The sequence below is a fragment of the Alosa alosa genome, chromosome 5 (genome assembly GCF_017589495.1).
Source record: "Alosa alosa isolate M-15738 ecotype Scorff River chromosome 5, AALO_Geno_1.1, whole genome shotgun sequence".
In the NCBI taxonomy this organism is placed as follows: Eukaryota; Metazoa; Chordata; class Actinopteri; order Clupeiformes; family Clupeidae; genus Alosa; species Alosa alosa.
In genome coordinates, this window is record NC_063193.1 from 6172890 (window position 1) to 6198792 (window position 25903).

Here is a 25903-nt window from a genome sequence, read left to right on the forward strand (position 1 = left end):
ATGCTATGACTCATAAGTCAAGGGGGTGAATTATTATTATTAATCTGAAGATGATTGAACTTTTTGTTATTGTGAAAACCACGTATAACACATTACAAATTCCACTAGATTTAAAGTATTGTGTGCTTTGTGTATCCTTTATTTTTTGGAATCCGGTACATGATATTGGCTGTAACAGTGGTTAAAACCTTTGGTGTTTTACTTCCTGGATGAGGTATATAATTGTAGGCCTACACAGGTTGCAGTTTTAGGTGGACTGACAAACTCATAAATATTATTCAGACACCCCATGACTAACCAACAAGTATATGAAGGGTGAAACTCAAGCTCTTTTTAAAATGTTATAACTTTCACTAACAATAATCTCCTCAATCAAATAAAGCAAGTACATCATACATGAAAACATCTTTATTCAGTTCATTATGGAGTGAATTATCTTTTTTTTTTCAGAGGAAAAATTGTGGCATCAAGACTTGTACAAAACCATTAGCCTGTGGGATTTTAAAACTGGTCCAGCATTCAAAAAGTTAAAAGTGACAGAAGCCAGTGCTATACAGAAAGCAATGTGCCGGCTAAAAAATATGTCAAAACTCTTGTGTGCAAAATAAGTAAAAAAAAAAAAAAAAAAAAAAACATCAGAGATAAAGGGATTCATAGTTTTACACCAACACCAACGCCAACAATGTCTCTCTCTTATGTTCAATTTTAGCACTGCTTGGAATCTATTTGAATGAAACAAACAAACAAACAAACAAACAAACAAAAACCTTCAAGACAGTAGTCCTGTTTGGCACAATTCCAGTGATCATACCTGGGAGATAAAGACCACATTTCCAATGGGCAGCACGTTAAATCATGCACATTAGGTTACCTTGAAACTAAGAGGTACATTTTACACATAGCAGAAACCTGGACTTCCTGGACCAAAGACCAATCAGAACTGTGCAGAATACTAGCATAAAACCACCTGCAATCAGCAATGTTTCTTTTTCACTTGACATGTACTTAAAACCAGTTATATTGTAAACAGTTACTAATAGGCTTAGCGTCTAAAATGCTTGTGGATTTCTTGTGATTTAATAAATACACACACTCTTAGGATACTCACAGCTACCTTTCTTTCAGGTAAACAGCTGAGAGAAACTGATCGTGATATCGCAATATTTTCCTAAAGGAACAACAATAATTAATGTATGAAATGCTGTTTGGTACATGAAGATGTAATGGTGCATGTTATTTTGGCTGTACTCTAGTAACCACAGGCAGTAGCTTGGCACTTGTATTGCTTCGGAAGGTAACTGTAGCACTGAAGGACACTAGAAGACTGCTGATGCCACAGAGAATACATCTGAACAAAGGAGATTGTGAACAGAACACCATCCAAAAAAAAATGCTATTCTATATTGTTGCAATTGAAAAGAGCTTCAGAAAATAAGCAGACGCTTAAAATTATGCACATAAAAAAAGAACAAAACCGAAAAAAACAAAAGAAAACAGAAGTACAACAACGTGCCCCTGAACCTTCTGTGCAGGCGTGCTTTCATTACATATGCAAATGCCTAGTTTAGTGGTTTTCAAATGTCTTCTCAAAATTATCTAACAGGAACTTCCCCCAGTAAGGAGGAAATTTGCATTCAGATATCTCGCAGCACTTCTGTCAAAAACCATGGCAGGTACAGTGTCTGGGGGGAAAAGAAACCTCAATGCAGGTAATACTCCATCAGATAGAGTCTCTCCATACATAGTGAAGGGCACAGTTCAGCAAAATCATTTCATCCGTGCAATTAAAACCACTCTTGTTACATTCATTTGGCAGAGGCAGCCTCAAACAAACATTTTTCTCACACACACACGCACGCACTCTCAAATCCCTCCGGCTTCGAAAGCCCCCTGAGTCAAACCTAATTCTTTCTCTGGTCAAAAGGCATTCCCCTGAATGTGCAAAACACTCAATACATACACCTCTCTTTCATATTCCTGAACATGTCATGTCATATAAGGCATCCTTATTATACCTATTATAACGTATAAAATATCTACACACACTAATACATTTATTTTCAAAGGCAAAATGATCAAACTTTAGAATGCTAAATGGCTTTTAAAATAACTCTTACTAATCCTAGGCTTCGTAAATTAACTGGACACAACACCTACTATGCCAAAAAGAATTACCTGGACACAACACTTGAGGGAAATTTGTTACAGAACTAGAATACTATAAATCTTTCATTGCACAGTGAACGAATTGTAACATTAGTGCAACATTATTGTAGTTCTGTCCACTTTATCTGGAGCTTCTGATGGATGATGCCACAACTATGGCAAAGTACTGGTCAGCTTTGCTGGACCTACAGAATTGGTCGTATAAACAACTCCTATGGCTGGCAGGACTCATTTCAGTCACCAAGAGCTAATACTTCAAATCTGAAAGACAGAAATGTTGAATTGCATGAAAATACAAACATTGCAACAACATTCTCGAAAAGGTACAGTCAGTAATTATGCAGGAAGTCGCATTGTTTAGGAGAGAGTAATGGGACCTAAACATTATAATCAATTAATCAATGACTCTGGTATTATCAGCTTATTTCTAAAGATACTCTAATTACATGTTTACCATGTTATATATATATATATATATATATATATATATATATATACGTATTTTCCGGACTATAAGTCACACTTTTTTTCATAGTTTGGCTGGCGACAGGTCGACTGTGGCGACTTATATATGAAAAGAAAAATAAAATTGAACATGTAATTTAACATTACTGTCTACAGCCGCGAGAGAGCGCTCTCAAATGCACAAGTCCTGTGCACTTTCAGCCAGAGATTAGTGCTTGCGCGATGCCTGAAACACACGTGCATACCTAAATCCTCAAATTATGGCCGGGATTCTATTCATAGCCGGGCCTCAATAAAAGCCTTAATTCATACCCGGGACAAATAAAAGATAGTATAATTTTGTTTCAATTTAACTCATAAAAGAGCTCTTATTTTATATTAGACAGGTCATCTGCTGGAAAGATTAGGCCTATTTTTTGGTCAAAGTTTTCTCCATGGATTCCTGGTCAGAACCCCTATTGGAACAGATTAAAACTTGGGGCATGTTGGATTTTGTCCAAAAATCCAATATGGCCACCATATTAAAAAATTACACATTTTTACACACTTTTTGGCTTAATCAAAATTTTAAGATGACAAAAAAATTGTCCCCATCAATATTTTAGCGAACTTATTTGTACTGCTGATCATTCCGACAGCCAGCACGACAATACAAGAAAGATTTTCTTCATTTCTTCATTTTTTGAACATCTAATGACATACAAAACATAATTAATTGCATCCACATATCCTTATGCGCTATGTGCAACTTTTATTCACAAGACTAAAACCGTGAGACAAGGCCAATCACTCTCACGTATCTCTTAAAGTGACAGGCACTCAATTACACCTACACATCACCAATGTGCACTCAATTAGACCTAGAACACCAACATTAAAGATATGCCTAAGTGTAATAGTTTAAAAATAGTTATAGTTTTAGAATAGTTTTCAAATTGCTAAATATATTTACTAGTAATTATGCAAAATATATGAAATATGACATAAGCCATCATTTTCCATGGTGTTTGTGTGGAGAGAATCAAGCAGAATCTGGCCACTGGTGTGAATGATCACACTACAGTATATTCAATATTACTGATGATGATGTCAAGGTGGTGGGGCCCCCAAATCAAATACATTTTTTAAAAAGTATCGAAGTAGTATCGAAATCGCAATTCTTGACTTGGTATCGGTATCGAAACATTAATTTTGGTATCGTGACAACACTAGTTGTGATAGACCTTTGTATCAACTTGTGTTCTATTGGATATAACCAGTTTTAAACTTCCATTTGCTATTTATGGCCTGCAGGCCTCATTGACCTGAGCTCATGCAAGTCAGAAAGGGGAAGATTCTATTGGGGAAAGGTTCCAATGGGGGCTGACATATAAGCAAAGAGGGGGAGTGAGGGTGTGTTTGTGTGTGTTTTAATGTACAGAAGCACATATACAGTCCATCTGATCAATAAGTATGTGCCTGGACTCAATTTTATACACTGATCATTTTTTTTCACCCATTCATTTCTAATAGCCAGTCATTTTTGACCAGAAACACACATGGGTTTTCTAAAGTTTGACCGTGAACACAACAGGATAAGTGTTCAGTTTGATGAGCCCATTAGGAGAGCTTTGCCCTGTGAATTGTTGGACTTTCTCTCCTCTTGATGAAAAAGAAGTTTCTCTACTGCTTACGCAAAGTCATCCAACAACATGCCCTTTGGATCCTGTCCCGTCTATTCTTCTGCAGTCTATCACACCTGCTGTTCTGCCAGCAGTAATGCATATGTTTAATACTCCACTCAGTTCTGGAATAGTTCTTTCTTCTTTTAAATAGGCAAGGGTTATGTCTTTGCTAAAAAAAAGTACACTTCATACAATTGATGAAGAAATACAGACCGGTCTCCCTTCTTCCTTTCTTGTTGGCTTTGGAGGAAGTGTTCTTCAAGCAAGTCTATGACTTCCTGTATCAGAACAACCTGCTAGACCGTATGCAGTCTGGTTTCAAGAGTGGTCATTCTACTGAAATTGCTCTGTCTATGACTGAAGCATTGAGAGTAGCTAATGTAACCTATTTTGTGTTACCTGCGTGGTTCAGCCCTGCACATGCCCGGACTCAAACCCGTAAACAGCAGCACCTCAACTCAGGAGTCTGCTCAGTCATCAGTATTAATTCTACTAGACTTACCTGCAGCCTTTGATACTATAAACCATGGCATTCTCCTTTCTACACTGTCAGAACTGGGAATTTCTGGGAAAGATCTTGACTGGTTTGAATCCTACCTTAAAGGGCGTTCTTTCAGCGTGTCTTGTATCAAAGTATCATGACCTCACCACAGGTGTGTCATAAGGATCAGTATTAGCACTATTTACACCACTTCCTTGGGTGAGACCATTCGCTCCCATGGATTTGACGATCACTGCTATGCGGACGACTTTATCTGTCTTTACCACCTGAGGACTGTTTCCCCATCAGATTTCTGCATACCTGATATTTCAGTCTGGATGACAGACCGACACCCTCAACTTAATACATTTTTTATTAAATTTGTTTTATAAAAACTGAGCTTTTGGTGTTTCCAGCTAAAACAGCTATTCCCCAACAGATTAACATCCAGTTTGACTCCTCTTCACTGACCCCAACTAATTTGGCACGTAACTTTGGCGTCATAATGACCGACTTCATTTCTTTGAGCATGTAGCCTGAATTGCAAAATCATGTTGGTTTGTCCTTTGAAACATTAGGAAGATCAGACCTTATCTGATACAAGATTCCACACAACTTCTTGTGCAGGCTATGGTTATCTCCAAACTGGACTATTGTATTTGGCTGTTAGCTGGCCTGTCTGATTGTGTAGTAAGATGGTTGCAAATGATTCAGAATGCTCCAGCATGCCTGGTCTTCAATCAGCCAAAGAGGACACATGTAACTCCTCTCCTAGTTACTCTACATTGGCTCCCTATAATAGACCTTGGCCTATAGGACACTTACTGGATCTGCTATACAGCTATCTCAATTCTATGATCCAGCTGTACATCCCCAAGCACTCACTGCGGTTATCTGATGGGTAGCCCAGTGCTCTCCATTCCTGTGATAGTTTAAGCCCAAAAATACCCCATTTTGGGGATATTATTGAATTTATATTGAGTTTTTGGGAAAACGTCTAAATGCCATATGTTTTAATCTGTTTAAGTTAAAGGTGCTCTAAGCGATGCCACACGTTTTTTAGGCTAAAACATTTTATGTCACTTACTGCAAACATCACCTAACCAACCGTTGCAGCAAATCACAGAAGAGATGCGCGTTTAGGAGAGTTTCAATTGCACGGGAGCAGCATGGAAGGGAGGGGGAGGAAGTAGCGAGTTAGCTCTGTAAGAGCCAAATGCTGTGTTGTGTTCAGATTATTGTTCCTTTGTCTAACACTGGGTGGCGTATGTCTTAGGTATAAAGGTAGCAAATACAATGTTGTTGGCAGGTGTCTGACCCGGAAGGGCAAAGGGTTGTATTGGAATAAATGGACCACTTTGGATTTTCAGCGTCAACAGTTGTCTTATGCGTTTGTTTAGCACAGGGCAATCAAGTGAGCGTAGCACTCATAACATCTAGCGCGTCAGCCAGGCCTTCCCCGGGCTCAGGCACCTCAGTAGTTCTGTATGAGACTGAACTCCTTTAACAAGCTCTCTGTTTTGTTTGAAAATCAACAGAAGTGACGTTACCCAGCATCGCTTAGAGCACCTTTAAGGTACCCAATTTATTTGAACTGTATTTACATGTAACCTGTAAGAGGTTTATGTTTGAGGGAAATTTGAGGATTTCTGATATTTGACAAATATCTGACAAAATTATAATTTTTTAATGATTTAAAATTGTTAGAAAATACTTAGGGTTTTAAAAATCATCAGTTAACCTCTGTAAATATGTATTTGATAGAAAAGGACAGTTTTTTGCTAAAATGGCACTGTTTTTAGCAGAAATGTCCCTATAGCATAGCAAAAAGTATGTAAAAATGTGCCATTTTTGAATATGGCGGTTCTGACCAGGAATCCATGGAGAAAACTTTGACCAAAAATAGGCCTAATCTTTCCAGCATATGACCTGTCTGGTTGGTTTAATATTGTTGCCAATGAAAAGTCATTGTCCTACACCATGAGTCTCCAACAGGTTGCTCTCAAGCTAACAGTCGCATGCTGCCCCCTTCTGAGCTAGATGCTGAAGCAGTAACCTACATTTAAACACAATTGTCGCTGCCAGGCATCAGCCTACGATTTTTAAAAAAAAGTAAATCATGCATAATTTAAAAAATAACTAAATTTAGGCCATCTTAGACCTCTTTGGCTATACGGAATAAGGGTTCCCTTGCAGCACAGCACACGTTCCATGAATGGATGAAAGCGGATGCTTTATCTCGCAATAAGCGGATGGAAATCCCGACACTCTTTCATACATGAAACTTAATAGTAAACCATTAAATACCACACAGATTTCAGTGGTCATCAGTCCCGATATTTAGCAATATAATCAAACAGTCCAAACGTAAATGAAATCTCAAATTGAACATCTGCTTTTGATAGCCTACCGGTATGCCGCTCCAAACGAAAAGTAGGCCTATGTATCACAATAAAACGCAAGAAATAAAGGCGTATAGCTGACTCGACTACAAGCCATGGCCCAAATAAAGGTGCGGTGCTTTGCGCAACTTAAATAAAAGACCCCAGCCATAATTTGAGGATTTACGATAGTCTGTCTCCTAAACATTCCTCACCCGTTATCTAGACATGCATGAAAACACATGAAAACAAAACGCACTGCCATGTAATATTTGATCGGTGTTTTGCTACTAATTATCTTTTACGTAATGAATGCGCACAGAAAGCGAAAGTAGGCCTACTATGCGCTCCATGTCTGTAGCTGTCTGTTCACGTCCGCAATCGATTATAACGTTCCTAAAATGGAGAACACATCCATGTTCTCCCGCATTATAGGCTGTCATGCTTCTGTGTTTGCAAAATTCCTGACGGTTCCTGATCGCTAAACGTTTGTTTTCCTTTCCTGTCGATAGCGGTTAATGTAGAAGCACCTAGGCTATAATTTGACTTCAGCGGTGACAAATCCTGCTGAGAGAGAGAGAGAGAGAGAGAGAGAGAGCGCAACAAGAGAGAGGCGCCCCCAAAGTGGTCCTGCGCGCGCGTGTGTCTCTGCATGGGGTTCAATTGAAGTCAGAGTTGGTCCGTCCAGTCAATAGTCCCACATTTAGGCTGCTCCATTATTAGATTAACGTCAGACAGCGCTGTAAAATGTGTAGGAATTTCTCGCATTATGATGGCTAGAGTTGCGGGACTTTTATTATTATGCTCAATACTTAGTAATAATTTATGCTCAATACCCGCAATCCCCCGCTGAAATTTAGGCCCTGGTTTTAAATGTGCATCTTTTTTTCTCTCGCGCTCTCGGACGTGGCCAGCCGAGCATTTGTTCTGCTGCCAGCTTGTGCCAATATATCATCCAAAATGCTTGATTGCATTCTCCACATGTTTAGCTAAATTTTCATGTACCACATCAGCATTTTTGTTCAGTGAATCTTTTGTAAACTGCTTTAAAATTAGCTTCGGGCCCTTGTCAGCAGCCTTCGGCTTGCCTCTTGCCACTATTCACTCCTTCGTCTTTGTTAACATTCCCTGTAGAATTCTCAATATTTTTGGCCTTAATGTGTCCAGTTACATAGTCTGTCTGTTCTTGGTCTTGGATTTTGTGAAATAAATGTCTAAATATCACCTGCTTGCTGCAGCTTCGGTCTGCACGTCCTTTTAAAACCACATATTTTTCTTTCTCGAGCATTTAATCTGCTGCCGGCTTGTCTCTCCACATCGTCCAAAATGCTTGATTGCATTGCATTCTCCACATTTTCAGCTAAATTGTCATGTACCATATCAGCATTTTTGTCCAGTGAATCTTTTGTAAATTGCTTTACAATTACCATCGGGCCTATAGGCCTATCGCCTGGCTTGCCTCAGCTTCGGTCACTAAAACCGTCTTTTTCTCTATCGTGAGCATTTAATCTGCTGCCAGCTTGTGACTCCATATCGCCCAAATTGATTGATTGCATTTAGTGCTGTCAGTTAAACACATTATTACCGGCGTTAACGTAAACCTATTTTAATGGCGTCAATTTTTTTACTAGTTGTCAACTGTTGCAACAACTAGAAACGTTAGAACAACTACAACACCACACTGGATCTAGCTAGACCGTGCTGCATGTACACGCCCCCTTTTAGGGGAAAGGGAGCTGTTTGGATAATGGAAACCTATGCTGCATAGAAGTGGGGAGCAAAAAGGGGTTATACATCTTGAAACAAATGTGAATAAAAGGCACAAAATAAGGTTGGTGTAAGAGTTATCTGTGTGTTTATGGGATTAATGTGACCATTACGTTCCTATTTTTTGCTCTTTCCAGTTTAGCCTACTAACAGGAGTGTCACGAATGTAAGCACAGTCAAACTGCCCGTGGCTGACCATAACTAAGTTCGGCAAGCTTAACTTTACATGTCATAACATCAACTAAACATAAGTCACACATTCATTCTATCACTTGTAATATGAACGTAGCCTTTTTCCTACAACTAGGTGAGATAATTGGCTATGCCTGTTATACTGAAGTTCCACAGTTAGCGAGCTAGCAAGCTAACCGTTTTACATGGGATATGGTAAGTGTAGCTATACGTGCTGAATGGGTTGTAATGTTGCCTACATCGTTTCGACATGAGTAAGTTACATAAGCCTACACATAATTCTTTATAACTGCCGTGTTAGTAAAATTATTGAATGGCCTGCAAATTAATAACTAGATGTAACGTCAAGGTGTGATTAGGCTATCTGTCTTTCCCATTAGAATCAATGATATATATGTATGTTAACTTGTTTTCCGCTAAAATGGGGCGTGATGCAGATTAATTGTAGCCTATATGATGATGCGCCTTTAGTAGGCTACGTAAAGGCATGCTGCACACACTTGTTTGGGCTTACGAGCCGGCCAAAGAGTAGATTCGTACAATAAACACCAACGCAGTTCTGAACACCCGGTCAGCTGAATGGTGTTTCAAATTGCTGTGGACACTGATGCCGACATGAGTGCGATGCACTCTGCTTTCGACATTCATGAACTGTACATTAGATTCCATTCTTTTCAATACAACTCTGCACACCAGCATCGCACTTTGCCGCCGTGTAAATCACGATTCAGTTATATTTGGTCGACGCCACTCCATAAAATCCATTGTTCATCCAGTGTTTGCGTGTTAAAAACTTCGGCGCTGATGTGTGTGGCAAGTGACAGTGCACCATAGACTGTAGGCCTATAAAATGGCAGTGCACTCATGTCGAAAGGTTCCTTATTTTCAACTGAACTCAAAGATAATTAATATAGCATTTTATGTTTGTTGCCCTTTATAAGCTATATTTCTGAAGATTATATTGTGTTGCCTCAGGTCTGCACTTCTTTTGAAATTTGATTTGAAATAATTAAATAGACCTACGTCTTAAAGTTAAGTTAATGAAGTAACTTGCTTTGCTTTCATTTGAATCCTAATCAAGATACACAATAATTGCTTTATATTGTTAACATGGACTCCTGGAAAGTTCAGAAATGCAAAAGAATTTGAATCATGCGATAAAATATGTAATTAATCGTGATTAACTATAGGAATTCAGCGATTCATCGTGATTAAATTTTTTAATAGTTTGACAGCACTAATTGCATTGCATTCTCCACATTTTTAGCTACATTTTCTTGACCATATCAGCATTTTTGTACAGTGAATCTTTTGTAAATTGCTTTACAATTATCATCGGGCCTATAGGCTTATCCCTGGCTTGCTTCGGTCACGTCCTTTTCAAATTGCATCATTTTCTCTCATGAGCAGTTAATCTGCTGCCAGCTTGTGACTCCAAATCGCCCAAAATGCTTGATTGCATTGTATGGCATTTTCTTTCAGTGAATCTTTTGCTTTGCAATTACCTTCCTGCCCTCCTCTTGGCTGCCTTCACTCCTTCGTCTTCATTAATCTTTTTGGCCTCAATAATCCAGTTACATAGTCTCTGTTTTTGGTTTTTGTGAAATACATTTGTAAATAAATGCGATTTATAGTCCGGTGCGACTTATAGTCCGGAAAATACGGTGTGTGTGTATATATATATATATATATATATATATATATATATATATATATATATATATATATATATATATATATATATATTACACTCAAATGTAAAACCTGTTTCCTAGCATTGGAAAAATAATTTGTGGATTGTGAAAACTAGATGTTTTCCTCTGATCTAAGAGTCCCCTAGAGCACAAAAAAGAAGAGCAAACATAAAAATATATAAAAAAAACAGTGGAACATTCCACCAGTGGAGTCAATGGGTACCAAAATAAGAACAAATCGTAGATGCAAATAGAAATAAGAACGTTGGAGCGAGTTTGGAGGGCTGCGGCGTAATACCACTGGTAACTTGAAGTATTTGTGAAGGTGCTCTTTGGTATAAAAATGAATGGATTGTCCAAGGCACTCTTCAAAAAAAGTTTTAAAAAAGCTTTAATAAAAAGGCTTTAAGAAATAAGAACGTACATACATTGTGTTCATACATTGTCTTTTGCACAAGACACAATGTGTTTACCCGTGTTAATTGAAGCCATTGCGACTGTATAACAGAAAAATGGGCAAAGTGAAGTATTGCCCAACGAGTAAGTACTTACCTGTTGTTCAAGCTTCTGATATTTTCCGCTTTTTGTTCTCCGTGTGGAGTTTGATCTCTTTCCCTCTACTACAAATGCAATGATCTGTGGGAGGACAGCAGGTGATAGAAGAGATTTATGACAACAATGTAGAAAAATGCATTTGGTAATAAAGGTAGAGTTTCACTGTTGTGTGACATGGAAAAATTAACTGCAATTGTGAAAATAATTTTATTTAAAAGTCTTGAACCTTTCGTTTGTTGTGGTATCCAATGTAGAGTAATGCCACCAGTGTTGCAGTAGAGACAAGGTAAGCAAAGAAATGGCTGCTTTCTGCATCATCTACATGTTTCCCTGAGCTGTTGGAGTCGATAGAGAGTATCTCTCCTTTAGTCTTTCCTGCTTCTCCATTTCCTGCTGAACCACGGTTTCCTGCTTCTCCTTTCCCTGCGGAACCACCATCCCCTGTTTCTCCATTTCCTTCGGAACCACTCTTTCCTGCTTCTCCACTTCCTGCTGAACCACTCTTTCCCTCTTCTCCATTACCTTCTGGACCACTCTTTCTTGTTTCTTCATTTCCTGCTGAACCACTCTTTCCTGCTTTCCCTGTTGAACTACCGTCCCCTGCTTCTACATTTCCTTCTGGACCACTCTTTCCTGGTTCTTCATTTCCTGCTGTAACACTCTTTCCTGCTTCTCCTTTCCCTGTGAAACCACCGTCCCCTGCTTCTTCATTTCCTGCTGAACCACTCTTTCCTGGTTCTGCTTTTCCTGCAGAACCACCATCCCCTGCTTCTACATTTCCTGCTGAACCACTCTTTCCTGGTTCTTCATTTCCTGCTGAACCACTCTTTCCTGGTTCTGCTTTTCCTGCAGAACCACCATCCCCTGCTTCTACATTTCCTGCTGAACCACTCTTTCCTGGTTCTGCTTTTCCTGCAGAACCACCATCCCCTGCTTCTACATTTCCTGCTGAACCACTCTTTCCTGGTTCTGCTTTTCCTGCAGAACCACCATCCCCTGCTTCTACATTTCCTGCTGAACCACTCTTTCCTGGTTCTGCTTTTCCTGCAAAACCATTCCTTCTTGCTTCTCCATTTCCTGCGGAACCATTCTTTGCTGCTTCTCTATTTGCTGTGGAGCCACCCTTTCCTGCGTCTTCCGTGACTGCATTTTCACTCATGGCATGGTCATCCTTTCCAGTGACTGCATCTTCCTTTGCAGAGGAGATTACTTTTCCTGCTGCATTACCGCTACCTCTCTCTGCTGTGAAATGTTGTGGAGCCTTATCTGCACCATTTTTGTCAAAACCTGCTGATTCAGGTTCAGGTTCAGGTTTTGTCGTCACAGTTTTCTTCTCAGTGTTGGTAGGCTTTTCATTTGACCCAACACCCCCTTGGACAGGTCCACCAACATCACCTGGAAAAGAGTGTCAAAAGGTATTGAGGCAATATGTGTTACTGGAAGAGATTCACCGATTGATCGGCTGGTGACCTGAATTCGCCGATTTTTACGTGATCGGCCATGACCGGCAACTGGCCGGTCAGTCTGAGACACGTCGATTTTATGCCGGTCATATGCACTCGTAACCTGACTCTCGCCAGATGAATTTCGTTCGGCCTAGCTCCACTCATCCATCTGGGATCGCTCCATTGGAGAGGTGTTTCAGAAGACTGGGCCTTATCAAAAATCCTTGCATATGATTGGATAAGCCACTTGTCCGTCATCTTTATCGTTCCCTCCAACAAAAGCCTTCAGAGCCGTTCTCTGATGTTCTTTTAAAGACAAAATATTGGGTAAATTTGGACAACATGGATGAAATAGCAGCATCAATGTTGACGCTTGCTTCCTCGATGCAAGCCGACATTGTTGTCTGAATCAAAACAGTCTCCCAGTCGCTTGTCCGCTACGTCACATCTATGAAACTCCCGCCCTGCGTCCTGATTGGCTCTACCATAAAATCTGGTGCCGAAATCACTCCCAACGGACAGATCCCAGATGGATGTCAGTGTTTCCCACAGAATTGGATTCAATTTGTGGCGGTAGCTGACTTTGACAACGGGGGTATTAAGATAGTCTTGGTAGTGTATAGGTCTAATTGAGTGCCTGTCACTTTAAGGCGTTTGAGGGAACCCTTGCAATTGTAACACAGTTGAAAGGCTGCTGATGTGTGGATGCAATTCATAACGTTTTCTACATAGTTAAAATAAAGGTTCGTACTTCTCCTTGGGACAAGCACTTTTGAATTTTGGAAAACACTTTCCCATTTACATCGGGATTTTGCAAACATTCAGTGTCAGAGTCAATAAAATGAGCCCTTCAACGAAATTGACAAGCAGCTGTAAGTAGGCTAAGCATGCTAAATTCGACATCCAAACAGTATTCTAACATTAGCTTTGAGATACTGCTTGATTTCATAACTTAACTTAGTTTAGTCTCGTCAATGTAGCCTACTATGTTGTGATAAGACCTTAGCAGAGTTCACTTCAATGCAGCAGTTTTCAACAAATTTGCACAGCATGGTCACGATGCTAAGCGGATTTAATAGCAATTTAGCCAGACGTCTTCTATGCAATGCTTCTATGTGGCAACAACAATCCTTCGACAATCGTGAATATTTTGTTAATTGCACATGCAGAGGAGTGGCAGCGGGCTACGAGAGAGGGCGGGGCAAGGAAAGGCTGCGTGCGTAAAAAGCGCAGCTCAATGGCAATGCAAGGATTTGACCTTATATTTAAATTAAATTAAATTAAATTAAATTAAATTAAACATAGAATATTCATCTGTGGCGGCCGATTTTTATTTTGTGGCGCCCCGCCACAGATTTGTCAATGTATGGGAAACACTGGATGTGAGTGGAGCTAGGCGGAACGAAATTCATCTGGCAAGAGTCAGGTTAATGCACTCGCGTGCCACACTTGAAACAACATCGCCCAGCTGAGTTTGCAAAGTTTGAAGAAGCTAGCAAAGGCCAGCACTCAGGGCTGGATGTACAAAGAAAGCAGTAATACAGATTTTTCGCGCAGAAAATAGCTTTGCTATATTGCGTGGAATGATGTCACCGCCCATCCCTGCCCCCTCTACAACACAAATTGCGTGCCCACAGCTCAACCACAAGCGCATTTGAATGGCGTTAACCGATTGTGACATTAAAAAGAATCAAAGTTTAAATACAAAGTTTCATACATGACAAGATATCAACAAGCGACATACAGAGTAGGCCTAGTACAGGGATGTCAAAGTCAAATACATTAGAGGGCCAAAAAAACAAATTTGCTACCAGCCGAGAGCCGGACTGGTTCAATGTTTATTAAAACATATTAAAATGACTGCACGTAACCTATTGAACCAAGACGTGTACTGTATTTTATTTAATGATTAAATGAATAATGACTGTGACTGAAGTGCGGGCAAAGTTTGCACAAATGTACGATTTTTCCCATCCTCACCGACCTAGTCATAAAACTTGTTTAAATGATCATATGACGCCTCCTTGCTGCTTTGTCGTCTACATCAGTCTCTCAAACTTCTTTGACCTGAGGCCCAGTCAAGGCATACTTTGGGGTCATAGGGCCCACCTACATGAACCCACCCCCTCCTCCCACCCCCCATTAAATTATCATAATGATATCACAATTATTATTATTCTTATACTATATTGCTATACATGCACTTCAAAACAGTCAATGTTTGAAGTGCTAAGATTGTTCACAAAAGTTTGTGAAAACATGCACATCAGAGTACTGCTTTACTAATGTAAAATATAATTAGGCCTACAATAGTTTAATTGTTTTTGCATTGTTGCATGATGCTTGCATGAGAAATACTTCTCAAAACAACAGCAGTTATATGGGTGCCGTTGTTTTGGGATGTTTCCCCTCATGCAAGCATCATACACTGATAGAATATTTATATGCTATTTAATTGCATTTAATTTGAATGCCTGAATGTAAGTATGCAGGAGACACAATACCAGCTTGTGTGAATGGTAAATGGCCGGATCAGATCATCGTAAATCACTGATCTGGAGATCTTTAACTATCTTTAACTAAGACTAATTAATAGCTTTTGGCTGACTTTAATACTTAATGCCAAACAGTGTTTTATATAGTCTGTGCTCTATTTTTATGGAAGTTGCATAAATCCGCGTCGTTCTATTAAATGTTGTTTCATAATTAGCCTTCCAATAGGTTGAAGCTTAGCTTTGCTACCAACGTGCACATGCATGCATTGAATAAGCGCTCATACCCGACTTAATTCTATGCCTCTATGTTTGATGACACCAAATTAACAAGTATTTCCTACTAATTGCAGAAATGTTTGTTTTTTTTTTTCTGTCAGCGGCTCCTTGACCAATTGCGCAGCAAATTATCAGGCGATGGCCGGGGAATAATTTCACTCTGCAGACCATTGTCCACATTGCGGGGTGCGACCCATAGTATGATAAATGGTGACCTGCATGCTGCCATATTAAGGCCTTTTTACGGTGTGTTTTAGCGGGTTTTCGCGTGGAAGGCTCTGTAGAAATCTGGCACCCTATTCAACGAAGTTAAACTGAAAAGCGTGCGTTCACAGACACCAGAATGAAGCGAGTTCACAGTAATGTTCATCAGGCAGTAGTAGCCTAATACAATGCGTTCAGTTCCGTTAAGCTCAAAATACATATGAACAAGTGACTTTCGTTCAATGAACGCGTTCAGGCACAACACTGGGGAAGGGGGTAGCTGAAAGTTGACATCTGCCCTGACTGAATACTGATGAATAATGAAGCCGAGGCCCACTTGCGGCGCCGCAGTGTGTTCGTGGGCTACCGTTGCATTGTGGGGAATGGAGTATTGATGCGCAAAACAGCAGCCGGTGGCTGTGGCCTGCGGGCCGGTCCGTTCTAATACTAATCAAATATCATCCCGGGGGCCGTAGATAACTCATTCCTTGACTTTGACATATCTGGCCTAGTAGTTCTACTCCACTTAAAAAAAATACTCAAACTATTTACTGCATGTGGACTAGGGCTATGACTTAATACCCTAGTCTAGCAGATTGGGAAGTGTCGTGAAAGTGAACATACAATATTAGAAAGGCAAACAAAAGTTAACTTTCAGAGACAGCTGAATCAGTACTCAGAGCATTACTTTTTTTCATTGTAGGCTACTATGTTTTATATAGAGTTACCACAGTGCCACCTGTGGTTGTATAGAGCAGTGGTTCTCAAATGGGGGTATGCATACCCCTGGGGGTACGTGAAGGCACTCCAGGGGGTACATGAGATTTTAACCCTTAGAAGCCGATTGACGCAAAGTGCGTAAAAAAACACACCCTTTCTTCTCTGTTAAATTGCTCCACAACTGTTCATAGCAGCGAGAAGCCTTTCTTGTGTGACAGAGCAGAAGTGGGGCTTTCCAACGAGACCACGCACTTGTCTGTACATTAAAGTATGAAGATTAAAAAATCATGAAATTAAATCAAATTGCATCATATTTACAGTCTACGCATAGATATGGCAAGCATATCAGATGAAAGAGACACAGGGCTATCCATTGGTACCAAGTATGTCGATCCTTCTGGCTTATGAAAACAGACGAAGTGACTGCAAAATAATAACGTCACGTACAAAAACCAACTGCACACCCATTACTCTCGTTTGAATTACTCACGGACCTGTGATCGGATAGATATGCCACGCATGTCAGATGAAAGAGGAGACACAGAGCCATCATTTGATACCAAGTACATCCTTCTGGGTTATAAAACAGACGAAGTGACAGCAAAATAATAACTTCCTATCGCTCGACTTACCTCACGTTTTTGTTTTTGTGGCAAAGCATGTTTATAATCCAACACTATTGTGTGTTTCTCTATGGCAAAGAATGTTCATAATCCGGTTTTGAGATCCTAACAAATTCCTGCATGGCATTCAACTCAAGGCTCACATTGCATCTCAATTTTGTTCGACAAAGAAACACCTTTTTTGCCTTTACTTTGTTCATGGCAACGCAGTGAAAAGTTGTAGAGAATCATGAGTGCAGACAGGCACACACACGTAAACTCAAGTCAAGTCAGGTCAGATCAGTTAGTGTTCCAGATATGGAGCGCAGAAAGGTTATAATACGCTTTTTATATTTTAATTCTTTAAAAATCTAAATAAAGTCAATGCTAGTACTAATACATGAAATGATGGCAGATCTGGATAGCCTAGACTCTGCCGGAAAAAAACAATATATAATATGTGTGTGTGCCACTTACAATGACCAGAATAAATCCTTATGAATAAAGGTAGGGAAAATGCCCTAAAAAAAACTAAGGGTTAAAATATACATATATTTAAAAAGTAGAATCCATGCAGAAATACTTACAAAACAATTATTTAATAAATATTTCAGGAAAATATAAGTTGTATGTGTTTATTAGTTCCAAAGTTTAATAAATTAGACACTGATGGCACAGTGCTCTGTTTTAAGTCTTTTTTTTTCAACTAAAAATGCTTTGCACTGGTTAGGGGGTACTTGGCTGAAAAAATATTTCACAGGGGGTACATCACTGAAAAAAGGTTGAGAACCACTGGTATAGAGTAACCTGTGGTAACTCTATACAAAACCTATTGATCACAATGGTGCATTTTGCCCATGTTCAGGGTGGAACATTTAAAAAAAAGAAAGATTAGCATAACACAAATCAAATTGGTGTTTTTAAAAAGAAGGGATCATGGAGAATAAAGAAGGAAATATAAAAAAAATCTTTGTTTATTCCCACAAGGTGTTTGGGTGCTCTGAAAATGAGAACAAAAATGATTTTTCAGACTTGTGAGGTCTGCTGTTCAGACCCTGAAGGAATTTATTTTCTGTTCATTGCTTTTTGTGAGTGTTTCTACTAATCTCAGTAAGGAAAATAAATCAAGAGCCTATGTTGAGTACAAATATGTCTTCTGAAGGCCTAAACAGAGCCCAACCAAAAACTCCAATAACATTTTGATCAACTTTGAGGGACAGCTATGATCATGCAGGATCATCCAGACCAAATGTGACAATTTTGCTACATACTATTTCTGTACCAGCATGCAAAATTTAAGCATCCTACATGGTTTAGTTCTTGCGCTATAGAGGGATTACACAAATACTTAGTAACAGGGTTCCTACACATCTTCCATTTCCATACTCAAATTTCAAAACTTCTCGGTAGATTTTTCTGAACATATTCTCAACATTGCGGCCACTTCTGGTTTGGTATAACTCTAAAAACAGAGCAAGTAATTATTCTAATTTCAGCAATGGGGAAAGTGCAAAGTCAATGTTTATTATTTAAATAACTGATTTTATGTTGCAGAAGCCTAGAGACCGTTTCGTTGAGGAAGCGCTGTGTTGCAAGGTTCACTCACATTTTTAGTTCTACGTAAACACAGCATAGCCTACATATGATAAAGACTAGTTCACTGCTGGCAGGGGCCTCAGAAATCACCTTAGACCAGTGGTCCCCAAACTTTTTCTTCCGAGGCCCAGCTCAATATGCCTGGCTCCAAGAGGGGGCCAGAGACTCGGAGTAGTTGTATATCAGTAACCATAAATAGCTTAGTGCTTTGAACAACAGCAGTCTACCTAGTTGAATATTCTATTACATTTAATCATAGGCTATTGCAATTTAATACCATTGTTAGCTGTGTTTATATTGTCATCATGCCATATCAGTGTAAAATTAAATAATAATAATAAAAAACAGTTGCATTCCCAAAAGTATTAGCAGGGATTCCCAAAAGTATATTTTCAGTATGTGAACTCTGAATTCTGCGTCTTTGCATACACAGCTCAAGTTGTGAATATCCTACAAATAATTTAAAGTTATCAAACTATGAGAATTTTATGAAGTGCTGAAGTGGTCTGAAATGACCACCATTCTAACTTTCAGTCACCTGATGAGAACTTTGTGAACTCTTTGTATGAACATTTGAACGAGTGAATAAAAAAATAGAAATAATTATCCTAGAAAGTCTCAGAAATATGACTTGAATAGAATTTAGTTAGTTTTTAACAATTAATTGATAAACTTTTAAAATACTTGATGCAGTCAGCATAGGCCTCTTACATTGTTTGCAGGTAGGCCTACATTTCATTCCGTTTTCGATGGCAAACGCAAAACAGCGCCAAAACAACCACCGGTGGACAAAAAGAGTATTACATGTGTACTGTTAAGACTCGCCATAGAGAATGAATGGGAGAAATTGCGGAGGTTTTAGTTTGACGATGTTGTACTCCCGTGCGGGCCGGATGCTATATACTACGGACATGTTTTGGGGGGCCACCCAAAATGAGGTGGCTGGCCGTAGTTTGGGGACCACTGTCTTAGACAGTATTTTTTGTTTGCAATAATGGTTTATCAGGTAATGCAGTATCCATGTCTTGGTAACTTTTACACAAGTGCACAATACTGTAGGGCACTTGCATAAACTAGGGATTCTCAATTTGGTTTTGGTTCCAGAGTCCCCTTGTGGGAGAGACATTTTCTGAGGACCCCCATATAATCGTATCTTGATGATGTGGACTGACAGTTATGCTACACAACAGTAGGAATGGTTCATTATGACCTGAGTGAAGTGATTAGTGCTGTGGATGCAATAGTCTGGAAACACAAATATTTCTCCATACACTTGTTTGTTTTTTCCATACTTATCCAGACCTGGAAATTACTAAAGTCAAATTTCATACTTTTCCTGGTTTTCCATACTGTGTAGGAACCCTGTAGTAAGAAAAAACAAGATTTCTACCGTAATTTCCTGTTAAATTAAATATTTAATGGCGCTATTGCGCTGCACGGTCCCCAGATGACGCCATTTCACTGCTTGCTTTTACATCCAAAAAAGGCCCAAAGTGCAGTGAAATGCCGCCATCTAGTGGCCTGAAATATTGAATGTAGCCCATTATATTTATTAGAAAAGAAGCGACCGTCGAAGAATCTTTTCAATCAATGATGATAAGTCGAGTGACGAGTAAGAATGAACAGGTATGATAAGGGATCAGATTCCAAAAGTAATTATGTGGAAATGCATGGATTCCAGTTTCTTCCAGTAGCAGCAACTGGAATCCATGCATTTCCACAGAATTATTTTTGGAATCTGATCCCTTATCATACCTGTTCATTCATACTCGTCGCTCGACTTATCGTGACTAAATTCAAGATGGCTGCAAACGCTAAACTTTGTGTGTCTTTTTAGCCCATTAAATGGAACAAACAACAAATGGAATTGTTATCTCTAAGCTGGACTATTGTAATTCACTATTAGCTAGCTTACCCGCTTGTGTAATAAGATCATTACAGCTGATTCAGAATGCTGGAGCATGCCTGGTCTTCAATCAGCCAAAGAGGACACATGTAACTCCTCTCCTAGTTACTCTCCATTGGCTCCCTATAGTAGCCAGAATTAAATCAAGCCTTACATCCCCAACCGCCCACTGTGGTCTTCTGATGAGCGTCTGTTATGTCGACCAGTCATAAAAACTAGGTCTAATTCAAGACTCTATTCCTCAGTGGTTCCATGTTGGTGGAATGAGTTGCCCAGTGCTCTCCGTTCCTGTGGTAGTTTTGGGTCGTTTAAGAGGGGTCTAAAGACATTCCTATTCAACATGTACTTAGTTTTTTAAGCGCTTATGTGTTATGGTTTGTATAATATTGTTTTATTTTCATTAGGCTGTTAATTAATTTGACATTATTGTTTATTATTGATATTCTCCTTAATGTAGTCTTACCATGTCATTGTTTTTATATTATTGATTGAATGGACATTATTGTTTTATTATTGCCTTTCACCTCATTTTCATTGCTTATTTTTATTAGGCTATTGATTGAATCGATATTGTTGTTTATTATTACTATTCTCCTTATTATATTTGACCAACATTCTAATCTGTTCCCTGTTCAATTTTAAATATTATATTGTTTTGTATTTACATGTCGCTTTGGACAAAAGTGTCTGCCAAATCCATAACCAAAATAAATCACATTTGTATGTGATTAGAATGTTGCCAGTTAAATGTTCCATTTGAAACTGTCATAATGAACTCAAGCAACCAGTTTGAATGGCAGTTAATTTTACTTCTAGATCTTCACAGTAGAATTCTGGGATGACTTGTACGTAAGGGATAACGGCCACCGAGGTGTCCTGTTATATGGAATTAATAGACGAGGGCGAGGGGAGTTGCCTCCGCCCGAGTCTATTAATTCTGTATAACTGGACACACCTCGAAGGCCGTTATCCCGCGTATCACCCGGTTGCCACTGTAAAGCAAAGGAAACACACAGTTCCGTTTAAAAAGAAGCTCACTAGTTCAGCTTGTTGTTCAACTTTCGTTGGCCCTATAACAGCGATAGCATGGACAGTTAGCTTGTTTACAGTTGATTCGATTGTATTGTTGCGAAGCCTGCCTCTAGGCTCAACCGTCGTCCTACTATCGTTGTTATACCATTCATAAGCATTGATATGGAACGGCGATTACACTTTTTTTTTTACCAGATCTTCATAGGTGTCCCGTTATTCAGAATTAAAAGCCACCCCACCAGCCAATCAGAAAAGAGTATTTATTCTCTCCGGGTGATACAAATATTTTACTCCTCAAAGATGTGTATATTATACAGCAAATATCTAGCCCCAGAGGTCAGATCTGAAGTGGCTCCACATCTAACAATAAACTTCAAGGTGTGTAGAAACACTGAACAAAATGTCATGCTTTAGTCATAAAATGCACAATACTTTTCATTATATGAGCTTAAAGCTGCAGTTGGTAAGTCTGACAGATTGAGGGGACCAACATTTTGAATGTTTACAACTCTCATGCCCCTCCCCCACTATCACCAAGCACCCTCTCATCAGTTTGTGGTCAGTGCACACCAGACTGCAGACTGTGATTGACAGTCAGATCTCACACCTGCTCTGATTGGACCAGAAGAACCGGGAGCTTTGGATTTTTGCAAAACAAATAACAGGCTCTAGGTGGAGATAGAAGTGCGGGGTTTTTTCTAAAACCGGCTGATTTATGTTGTTCTGTCGGAGCATAGTGTCGGTTTCCGTGAAAATAATAAAAAGAATCTTGCCAACTGCAGCTTTAAACGCTCCACTAAACATATGGGATGTCCCGGACAATTCGGACGGTTGGCAACTCTATGATACACACACACACACACACTTCAAGCACTGCTGGTATGTACTCAAGGTTCAATATTTGTAGATAAGAAATCAACTTGTTGAGGACTGAGAATTCCAGTTTCTCCTTTCAGCAATCATTAAGCTCACAACATTACCTGTGACGTTACACGTTGAGGAAAAAAGGCTTTTAGAAAACTATCAATCATGTAGAAGCTACTCATTCGCAAATTGTGACAATACCATGGGTTGTGCGACCAGACGTATTAAGAATAGCGTTACAGATAACGTTATACCCTTCCTTTCACCAAGTTATTTGAAATCCTAATCTAGTTCTCCATATGCTTAACACGTCAGTACATGCACCTGTGGGTTCATGCTGACGTTTACACATTAGCTATCTATAACGTTATGGGTTTCTTAAAGATGGCTACCTGGTTAATAGTCATTTTGGATAACATAGTCCAAATAGTAGATTAATAACGCGCCTTCGATTTTCTGCGCATGAAAGCGAAGAAACTGAAGCGTCCTACCTTGTTAGCTAAAGCTAACGCCAACTTAGCTGAACACAGAAACATCTGAACCGAAAAGCTATTTTGTGTAGATTTCATGAGCAATAAAATCTGCCTTACCTAGACAAACGCCTAAGTAAAAAATCACAAAAATCAGTATCCCAAGACGCATTCTTCTTCCTTCATGAATGCACCAAATGTGGAGACCTCGGGGAGCTTGCTATTTTCTGCAGCTGCGACTCTTCCTGATAGCAAACATTTCCAGTAAATGAATGACACTTCCGCGGTACCAAAGACGTGTTCGTCAGAGTCAAGATAACCAAGGCGGGAGTTCACATCACCGTGTCCCTTAACAGTAGGTAGCCTAACATACAGACTGTATGTTAACCGTCATAAAAAAAATACCTAACGGTGGAAATATTGTGCCCTATCTTCGTTATTGATGACAGAGCTATAATTTATTCTCCCACATCTCTCTATTCATCAATGATTGGGTGGCCTGTAGCTTCGAATAACCCATGATCATGGTTTACCTCTTTTGGCTAGGTTTACCTTTTAAGAAAGATTATAGCCTATACATTTTAATTTAATGTAGCCTATATCATAAACACCTAGCTGAGTACTTAATTACATACTCGGGTACCATAGGCCTAACTAGCCATTAATTTGCATACCGGCCAAACGGGGTCAGCCATGTTCCCACAGTACAGCTAATAGTTATCGTTATCGTTCTTGGTGTGAATGGGCCTTAAGGCCAGATTTTTACCTCAATCGTTCAGTTTTTGCACAAAGCACGAAATTTGGTACAGTCAGAGAATGTCTAAACGGGCTCTGGTACAGTTATAGTACTAGGCCTACCCCGTGATCAAAAAATATGTACCCCAATACATAGCGCATATGAAGAGTGAAAAGCAGTTTGCAGTAAAGCTTCTCTGGTTAAATTGTGGTGCCCCTTCTGTCCCTTGGTGTCGTGCGCACAGTGGAGCATGGTTGCAGCGGCACTGGACACTTTGTTCCAGGTGCGTTTACAGTAGCCTAGTTAACAAGGCCGATGAGCTGTGATTGAAAATCGGGATCAAACGGGACAAATCAAAATCACCCAAAATACGGGATGTCCCGCACAATTCGGGACGGGTTGGCGTCTGAAAAGATCCATTTTGTTTTATTGTAGTTTAACATTTTGCATCCCATAAAATGGCAATGCCTGTCCTTGCATCTACAATTTAATGTCTTAAGACAATGAAGCTAATTTAAATACGTAATGACTTTAGCTCCCTCCTGGACTCATGCTAGTCAGTGAACCAGCAGTCCAGCAGTCCAGCACTCTGGGGTTTTAGGACACTGGCTAGTGCGTCCAGTGCCCAGTCCTAGGAGATACCAATTTGCTCAAGACAGGTAAAGTTGAGTATCGTCCGCATAGCAGTGATAATCAAATTCATGGGAGCGAATGGTCTCACACCCAAGGAAGTGAGTAGGGGCCCTGATCCTGAAGGCCCCTTCAGTGTGATACCTGTCCATGCCAAGACATGCTGAAAGAATGCCCTTGAAGGTAGGATTTAAACCAGTCCTGGGCTTTCTACACTCTAAAAAATGTTGGGTTAAAAATAACCCAAATATAACCCAGGCGCTGCAACTATTGGACCAACACCAACACCACATTGAGTTATCCTAACCCAATGGTCTGGGTACATTATTAAACCCAGCAGATTGGGTATGATTCTAACCCAAAACGCTGGGTTATATCAACACAACGTTAGTTAAAGGAACCGTATGTAAGAAAAATATTTCAATTAATCATAAAATGGCCCTGATATGTCACTAGACATTAAGAAATCATGTTCATTTCAAATACTTATATCACTGACAACAGTAGTCCGGCCAGGATATTGTCATTTAAAAAGTGAAGTTGCAGCCCTCAACTGATGTTGATGTTGTGTTTTGTCATGTCATGTTGTGTTTTGGCCTGATGCGCCACCCTCCACCTATCTACTAATCACAAAGTCAGTCGTGTTTCGCCATCAGGGTTGGCAACCTCGAGTCAGGAAGGAGGGGGAGGGGATACATCGCTCTTCAGTATTTTGAAAGTGATTGCAGTACCAGTTTTGGCCACAATCTTACATATGGTTCCTTTAAAATGGCACAATAGACTGGGTAAAGGTAACCAATGTGCTGGGTTGTAACTATATAAATGTTGAGTAAAATTCACACAGTATATTGGGTATAGATTCAACCCAAACCACTGGGTTACATCAACAGCTGCTAGTTAAAATTACCAGTTGTCAGGTTTTCCAAACCCAGTATTTGGGTTGCATTGAGAGAAAATGGACAACAATAGTCATGCAATGAAATAAAACAGTTCGACATAATTATTTATTTGACAGTTTACTTTATTTTTGAACGGATAGCCTACTCTAGAAGCACCATGTGAAAGTTACTTCCATGAAGGCAGCTAGATTCCACGGTCCATTTGGGGGTCAGCCCTGTCAATCAAAGAAAGAAAAAGAGTGAATTAATCACTGCTATTTACAGAACTTTGTATCAAGACTTTCACAAACCATTATCAGTGAATAATGTTGACAAACATTAAAAATCCCCCATGAGACAAAATATTAGCGCAACACACTCGGAAACCATGACCACCTCATGGAGTTGTTTAACAGTAGACTGACAAACATACGTTCAGTAATGTTAACGTTCGTGGCAGTGATAGGCTACCGTTAGCTAGCTTCCCAGCTAACGCAGTTACGTAACTTTATGACCAAACGTTGCCACAACGTAAGTTCTAACGTTGCCGATACGTGTGGGTGAAAGACGCAATTTCGTTGCCGCAACATATCTTGGCAACGTTTCTCGTACGTAACCGCAACGTCGCGGCAACCAAAAGACATACTGGCGACATTGTAGCAACCTTCTTGAAAAAGGTTGCCA

General features: G+C 39.6%; 1 protein-coding gene across 2 annotated transcripts; it reads right to left on the reverse strand.

Annotated features, from left to right (window-relative positions):
- Positions 1 to 393: 393 nt before the first annotated feature.
- On the reverse strand, positions 394 to 23365 carry LOC125294965 (PE-PGRS family protein PE_PGRS26-like). Of its 2 annotated transcripts, XM_048244051.1 has the most exons (5): positions 23096 to 23365; positions 12386 to 12760; positions 11592 to 12319; positions 11363 to 11446; positions 394 to 2427 (listed from the first exon to the last, which is right to left on the reverse strand). In XM_048244051.1, exons 1-5 carry the CDS (start codon positions 23145 to 23147, stop codon positions 2422 to 2424), a joined length of 1245 nt encoding a protein of 414 aa, XP_048100008.1. In that variant the 5' UTR covers positions 23148 to 23365; the 3' UTR covers positions 394 to 2421. The 2 variants fall into 2 exon arrangements, with proteins under 2 accessions (XP_048100008.1, XP_048100007.1); XM_048244050.1 differs by having other exon boundaries at positions 11592 to 12760; positions 23096 to 23355.
- Positions 23366 to 25903: the final 2538 nt, after the last annotated feature.